Source organism: Habropoda laboriosa, unplaced genomic scaffold (assembly GCF_001263275.1).
Source record: "Habropoda laboriosa isolate 0110345459 unplaced genomic scaffold, ASM126327v1 scaffold67, whole genome shotgun sequence".
NCBI lineage: Eukaryota > Metazoa > Arthropoda > Insecta > Hymenoptera > Apidae > Habropoda > Habropoda laboriosa.
This window is the reverse complement of record NW_017100242.1, coordinates 5,114,189-5,122,585: the sequence shown is the minus strand read 5'-3', so window position 1 is coordinate 5,122,585 and position 8,397 is coordinate 5,114,189. Positions and strand designations below refer to the sequence as shown.

At 28.7% G+C, this 8,397-nt stretch overlaps 1 protein-coding gene across 3 annotated transcripts in view; it reads right to left on the bottom strand.

Annotated features, from left to right (window-relative positions):
* Positions 1 to 2,614: 2,614 nt before the first annotated feature.
* Positions 2,615 to 8,397, bottom strand: part of LOC108571957 (ubiquitin carboxyl-terminal hydrolase 7) — an 11,481-nt gene continuing 5,698 nt past the window's right edge. Inside the window, exons 11-18 of one of the 3 annotated variants that reach the window (XM_017934118.1) lie at positions 6,363 to 6,584; positions 5,789 to 6,083; positions 5,053 to 5,272; positions 4,810 to 4,977; positions 3,857 to 4,361; positions 3,699 to 3,770; positions 3,538 to 3,637; positions 2,615 to 3,385 (exon numbers count right to left, since the gene is read on the bottom strand). In XM_017934118.1, the coding sequence (XP_017789607.1) occupies positions 3,261 to 3,385; positions 3,538 to 3,637; positions 3,699 to 3,770; positions 3,857 to 4,361; positions 4,810 to 4,977; positions 5,053 to 5,272; positions 5,789 to 6,083; positions 6,363 to 6,584 (1,707 nt within the window). In that variant the 3' untranslated portion in view covers positions 2,615 to 3,260. The remainder of the gene's footprint in view (positions 3,386 to 3,537; positions 3,638 to 3,698; positions 3,771 to 3,856; positions 4,362 to 4,809; positions 4,978 to 5,052; positions 5,273 to 5,788; positions 6,084 to 6,362; positions 6,585 to 8,397) is intronic. The other 2 variants (XM_017934120.1, XM_017934119.1) reach the window with 2 other exon arrangements.

Here is an 8,397-nt window from a genome sequence, read left to right as displayed (position 1 = left end):
ATTTTTGTTAATTAAAATTTTATTTATTATATATTCTCGTAGTACATAGATTACTCAAAATGGAAATCCAACACTAATAATGCTCTTTTATTTAAACTTGTATGATAACCATTTACGCTACCCGTCCATTTAATTTTGTTTCTAACTGTATACACATATCTGTAATTTTATACATAGTAACTTTTCAATATTTTTTTAACATTAAGGATGATTAAAATTCATAAAATAAATGTATTAATAGTAATTAAAGCATGTGAAATCAAGATTGTGTTAAATAAGACAATTAACTAAAATCATAAAACTTCCATTTTGTTATTTGTATTATCAGCTATCTCATTTATGCATATTTGTATTATTTTGCTTTTTATTTGCTTAGAAAAAAAGGCAGAAAAATTAATCATGAAATTTACAATCACAATTGAGTAGCTACTACAATGTTAGCTGTACAAAAACAGAATAGCATTACAATTAATTACAAGCATTATATTATATATCAGAAGTGCATCCTTTCGAGAATTATTTATTATATGTGAGTCTGATGTTTTCGTTTTTTTCTCTCTCTTTTTGCTATAATACAATAACTTAGGTAATTACCTTCTGATATAATATTCATACGATTTCGTGCAAAAAATACATAGTTACTATTAACACTGATAAAAGTAGTATTACTACTAACTTCAACTCCAATTCAACTTCATTTTCAGTATTCAATGAGGAACGTAACAATAAAATGTATATGCATACAGTTAATATACATATGCAATCGATACCTATTTATATATGAATAACAAAACGTGCATTCATATTTTCTTAGTTTCCAAGTAGCTATGTATGATGTTCGTGACTTTCTTCGATCGAAAATTCCTTATTGCTTTCGTCAGAAAAGCAAATTGTGAAGTATTATTTTTATTATAAGAAATCAAAGACTAGTATTTTTACATGTAAATTAATTAACAAAGAAAAAGTGTTTATCAAGATGGTTCATCTTTGTATGTATTATTAAAAATGCAATCGGGAACAATCCACGACCAGTTAAACATTAATAAATAAATTCTCAATATTTTCAATGTTTTAAAAATACTTAATATTTCTTCAATGTCTTATCTTTACATGACTCTACAACCTTACGAATTAAAACAAAAGAAAAAAAATTGTGTTCGTTTAGAATCACGTAATAAAAAGTATTATGTAAGGATTTCTAAATTTATTTTAGTAGAGCGTATTAAAATTATTTTCAAAAACAAAAACAATCGACTGCGAGCTGAATGTTTACAACGGAACAACATTTGAAGACACATACATCATTAAAATTACGGCTCTAGATAGTCAAACTGTCTGTACAATCACGTTTAGATATACAAAATATTGCAACCTTCATAACTAGCATGACCAGTCTTCGTAAATATTACTGCACATTGCGTTGGTTTTTTATGTATTATCGATTCATAGTAATTATTCGTCGATGTAGAAATGCGCTCTAAAAAACGTAAAGCCACAAAAACAATAATTCATAATTATTATAGGTGCTACACTTGACATGCTTCTTTAAATTATGTACTTAATATCAATGTATATTATAATTTTAACTGAGGTGTAGCAATTTATTATTCTAACAGTTTAGTAACTAGTCTGGTTAAATTAAAATTGTTAACTCGATGTATTTTAAGATTTTTTTAGTTTTAATTTTTAAAACTTCAATCTTTCGTCTAATAATTGTAACAAGCTAGTCTCTTACAAAAAATTTATTTATTAAATAAATTGCTCCATCTTTTTCCAATATTTAAAAACACTCTTAGGTAATGAGGACTTATTAAATTTAAACTTCTCGAAAAAAGACTTCAATCACAGTTAAGGCAGGAGAAAATGTTGAATAAAACATAATTCGTAAATAATAGATCTTGCAATAAAATCGTGGCAAGTTATCGTGCGTAGAGAGTATGCAATGAATCAAAAACAAAAGAACGAAACTATGAAGTATTATTTAATAAAAATAATTTAACAATAACCATGAAATCGTGAAATGAGCCTTCCTTTTAAACAATAGTTTATCTTCCAGCATGTTTAATATTGTTACTAGATTTTCTCTCTCTCCCTCTCTCTTCTTTCTTTCTGTTTTTTAATTGAAGCTACCTCATTAATATATTAGTCTACTGCTACATATTTGCAAAAGTTCATGAGTCCTCAGTAAAATATATAGGAAAAGACGCACAATACACACACAAAAAAGAATGTATTCAAATATAAAAAATTTCAGGGTGTTTGGAAGGCAACTCAGAAACTTTAATTGTAAATTACCTAGTACGTATTTTGTAATAATTTTTTTATGTAACAATATCATACTCTGATTACATTTCCTTTTAATTAAGGGTCGATAACTACATTTTCATGTACAAAAATGCATGTTATAAGAAATGATAGTATAAACAAAATGTTGAAGTTTATTACTTCATTAAGAATTACCTTAATGTGTAGAATGTTAGATTACAAGAACTGTAAGTCTGCATTTCAAACATCCTGAATATAGTATAAAACAGGAGTATGTAGACAATTCTTTTCTGATAATGAGTGTTAAATATTACATCATGTGGAACAGTACATAGTGTTTCTTTGGGTTTCGTTATATTCAGTTACAAAGATTTTACATGGCAGGATCAGATAACCAAAATTTCGAGAAAAAAAGTTGTACCTCTCTATGGTAATATGTTATATTCATAAATACCTCTTTGTTTCCCGACATGAGAGCTTTTTCTTCATTCTGCAGTAGTAATCCGCTTTTTTTTTCGTAATAAGAATATAGGCGTTTAAATAAATTTTTGCTCTTGATAGAATTGAATGCATTGAAAACATTGCCTTCGAAAATATTTGTTAAATGACTGCCATCGAACAGCAAAATATTTACAAATACAAAAATTGATTTCACAAATAGAAGCGCCTAATCCATTGTTTGAAGCATATTGGAATCAGCGTAGTACCATCGATCCAGCCATTACGTAAAATCCCTGTCGGTTCGAAAGGGAGAACTTCCATGATGCATAAAGTATCATTGCATGTTCATTACAATCTCTTAATCCATCGTATACAAAGCGTAGATTTACCTTTCGTTAACATGATTATAACATTAAAATCGCGCACTATGTGGCTGAAGAACCGAATACATAAACGCATTTCCAACCGTCGTGTGTCAGACATTGCTTTCTTACCATAGAGTCGTATAAATTATATGAGTAGCTGCCTAATTTTACTCTTCTCCGGATGAAAATTTAATTGTAAATTTTAATGGCCTTTTCGAGGTAGTTGATACGAGAGCGCTTTGGCGCTTTGTTGACATGTTCTAGGCCAAGCCAAGGCCTATGTGGCGATGTGCCTGCGTTTAAAAGTGGATAAACTACAAAATTTATTCTTTATCAGCTTCACTTTAAAGTTTATGTTAAAAAATTATTCGCTACTTCATCTATTCTAATATTTTGCATTAAAGTTTGACACATGTGCATATGCGTGTACGAGCGTATGTTTGTAATTTTTCTTTCAAACACTTACTCTGATTTGGATGAGTACGAAAATCTGCGAGATCCATACAGTATTCTGGTGAGTCCATAATAAAGTGTGGTTTACCCATTGTCACCACCGCGAACTTAAACTTCAAAGTTTTTTTATGAATTCTCATAAAATATCAAATAAAATTAGATTAGGATGCCTACCTTTTCAAATTCTTTTTCCTGTACTCCCAATTTCTTCAATAATCTTTCCTTCATTTTTGGAAAAGGTTCACCCTGTAACAACAAAAAAATACTCATCACTATAAAGTTAAAATACAAAATTTCGAAAAAAGCTTTATTTCAAATTTTATTATACTCACATGTTTGATTTTAAAGAAAAAGGGAATACCAAATGTTGCAAATGCTTCCTTATAGAAATGTGCAACAGGTACCAGCATTTCATCTTCTGCCAGATTTAACTCGTCATTTGGAATTTCTTCTATCCTGTATAATTTTGTCCCAGATGTATTTAAGATATCTAGAGGTATGTCTTCTCTCGGACCAGGTGAAAGTTTACTACAACTAAGTTCTAATATCCTTAACTTTCCGGATCCATTTTCAGATAATTCTACTTGTTTTTTAGCTTCTTCTAGTAATGTTGCTACTGTTCCATTTTTATTAGGATAAAGAATAATTTCCTTCTCTTCTTTAAGAGATGGACCAACCCATATACACTTAAACTGCTTTTTATTTTCAAGCTCATTTACTCTAATACTAAGCTGCTGATAGTATAATTTTTTCGCTTTTGGTTTACAATAAGTAATCAAATCCTTAAGTGAACCTTCAAATGTGCACTTTATTGGATGTCCAGGTGAATCTTTGTAACTGCAAATAAAACAAATATATTTATTATAAGTACTATATCTATATACATATAAACATGAGATGAATTATATAATTTTGGAATATGTGAATATATAATTTGGAATAAGTAAAAGTTCAAGTTAGATTAAATCGGAATCATGAAAGTATCTCACAACATGACAATATTTGAATTCTCGGCATTTTAGATACCCGATGCATATTTCGAGACGAACTTCATTTCATATGAACGAGCATTTTGATTTAAAAATTTTCACATTTCGAGATCTGCATGTTATTCAATTGTAAAACATGAAAAATTGAATAAAAGTAAGGCACTAAATAAATAGAGTATTTTTTCTTTTACATCTAAAAATGATAACTGCTCGTTTATAGTATACGTTCACATAAAAAAAATTAGGTGACAAATATACGCAGATATATAGAATGAAATAAAATTATATATTCTTACGTTTGACATTTAAAGAATTGCAGAAGATACGGATCTGTACCAAGTCTCTGTGCCACAGCTCTTGCCATTTGGTCATATGTCGTTCTCGATGAAAGTTCTATTGTTAATCCAGGGTCATTAGGAATCGTTTTATCACAAAATGTTATTTCTACTCTGTAAAATAGGTCCCTGAAATACAATAAACATTTTCATCTAGCTCTTTTTATACAGATATCAATATTTGCAACTATTCTTATAACTTACTTGAAGTATTCTCTACATGTTGGAAGCTCATACATTTGATTGTCTCCTTCTTTTTGAAAAACAATAATATCTCCATCCATCAATTCTTCAAGGACTTTTTCTAATGGCTCCATTAAGTTATGTATTTTTTCAACTAAATTTGGCTTAATTTCTTCGTAAAGTGCTAATTCGGTATCAGGTGGAAAACCAGCTCTTTCATTTAAAATTGGGGTAAGTTCCTCTACACAAAATCATGATAATTATTTTTCACTGACACAAAACCGAAGAATTAAAATTAACAACTAGAAACTATGTTCTAAACTAATATCTAAATGAAATACTTCCAACGAATTTGCCAATCGGACTACAAAGAACAATAATTATAAAATATGTCAACATTCTTAATAATCTTTTATACAATACATAATATGTACAAGATGGACTGATAACTATGTTCACTTGGAATATCTACATTATTTTTACAGATACGGAAAAATTTTATTTGCAAAAATTGTATAGTACAGAAGGGGCCAAAAACACACCACCTACAAAAGCAAATTATTACTGGCATGTTATAGTCCCTTCGGTACTATACAACTTTCGTAAATAAAGTTCTTCCATATCTATAAAAAATAACGGAGATAGTCAGGGTGAACAGAGTTATTAGTCCACCCTGTGTATACATAATCAAATTAAAAAAATTAATAACCAAATTTCTTTAATTTTCTATATTATTATTTATTAAAAAGAAACTTACGGACTTTAGCTATAACAGGCATATAGTGATGTCCACAATAATGAATCATTTTATTCTTTGGATCGTATAACTTAAAAAACAGCAGAACGTCAGTGTCTTTATCAAAAGATGGTAACGCTGTTAAATCAGAATCTGGAGGAACAAGTTCAACAAACACATTCCAAACATTTGGGTTTTCTGAGCATTGGAAGATAGATTTTTGTAGGTCGTTTTCTAGTTCAATTGGCATTGGCCTAAGGGTTTGGTTCGAACGCACATTCAACGGCCACAATCGAATTTGTTCTATTGGATATTTCTGCAGAACAAAATCCAACAAGATTAGATACTCAAATTATGTACTATTACGTTAATAAAACGTTCTTTCGTTCTTAAATAGTGTGTTTTCAATCACCTACCGTGCTTGTAGATGACCACAACAATATAACAAAGAACCAAATAGCAGCACATATTATGAAGTCACACCAATATTTCAATATTAAATAACTTAAAATATCGATAAAATAAACTATCGATACTAGAATAATATTTTAATCTATCATGAGAGTAATAACGTGAGAAGATTTTCAACACTTACCAAACTATCACTCAGCAATTCAAGAAACTCGTGCAAGGTACACTGCTTACGTACACGAAATACACGATACAAAGCATGCTCTGGATCATACAAGTCATTCCCTTGGTGACCGTCAAAAGTATCCTCAAGAAGGACGTTGACGGTTATATACAAGTATGCTTCTGTTCTTTCCTTTCTTCTTATTTGTTCCAGCCTCTTCTCCTCTTGCAGCCTCTCCACCAGCTAGACCAACAAAATTAAAATTATCCATATGTCCATACTAAATTCATTTCATTGGTAATTTTTCCTCATCTGTCTTCTAAAATTTAAACTTTTAGAAAAGCAGTGTACTAGTATCATGCTTTTGAGATTCGAGAACAAGTAGTATTCGAAACATCAAAAGAATGAATTTTGTTTGTTTTTATATAATTTTAATTTTGTTCATCTGCCGCAATACAGACTACTAAGTCGAACAATTACATAATGAAAATTATTCAGCTGTGAATGATGGTTTCATGTAATGCACTTAGTACAGAAAAATTGTTTAAAATGTGTAATATTCAAAAAATTAATAAGTTTACATAGAGACGATACCTTTAATTGCTAAATGGTAATTTTTTTTTTTTCAATTTTGTATTATTTATTTTCCTTGAAATGACAATCATATAATATTAGCAGTCGTTATTATTGGCAAAACCAATAATATCTGTTATATCTGTAAATACCTGTAATACCTGTCATACCTATCATAACTGTGTGTTATAAGAATTTTTCAAAATACATGACCATCATTTATGCCAAATAATAATAAAAATGTAATGTATAACCATAGTAGTGTGGAGATGCTTCGCATTTTGAATTGTTGTTATGCGGATGTTTTAAATAATACAGCTACACTTTTAATAAGTAAAAAGTAAACATGGTTACGAATTAACTAATGTGATGTCTAGTTTTTGAAACCCTCTAGTCTCCAACAGTTTATTCCATATGTTTTCATTCGTTTTATGTCTAAAATAAGAGTATAGTATATATATTTATATATATAGGTACTTTATATCTATTATGAAATATTCACTTTGTTCATGAGGCATTGAATTTTTTCTATTTATTAATACGTAACAACAAATAAATAAGTAGCATCTGTTGATGGTCATACTGACTATTAACATTGACAAAATTTAACGAATTAACGACTCGATTAATTAATTCAGACCTCATTACAAGGTTTAATATCCTAATTTTATTATTAACGTTGATTCAAAGTGTTAATTTACGAAAATCATAGATTTGATAATATAAATCACATATCACCTCACTCACTAAATGGTCTTCATTAAATAACAAATACACCGTAGAAGACGTGTTAAGGAAGAAGCTGATATTAATAAATTCTACTTATTGTTCATTTTCTCCTTTTCTCACAGCATGATCTATTTCATGAGTTAAAACTCATTGCTTCAAATCAAATTTTGAATAATTATCCCACTCTATTAACTAATAAGTCTTTCCTGCCTGTATTTTTCTTATAATTATTCACACATTTTCAACCTATTCTGCGATATGTCTGTGCATTTGTTACCCAAAGCTTTAGAATACTACAATACAATTATTTTTTTAGGTATAATATTATACAATATTTATTACAATAAACATTTCAAAACGATTCTAAGGCTCTTCATGATAATAGCCTAATAATCAGATTCTATGCCAACCCGATTGCAAATCTTTTATAGTACCGGAAGTGCAACGCGTACATTAGTTATAGCTGTATAATCTTCAGTCAACTAATATATAATCGATATAAAATTTTTAAATAACGAAAAAATAAATTAAAAGAATTAAAAATTTCATTTTTACATGACTCAATCGTCCACACAAAAATCCTCTGTCGAAAAGATAAAAACACTTTCATTTGTATAAAACAAATCTCTATATAGTACTAATTTAAAATCTATCGATAATATACATTTTAGATCATTGTAATGCAAAAGTTTAGGTTGAATAATCATTATATTATAGGAGAAAGTCTGTATGTGTAGACATAAATTCAGTATGA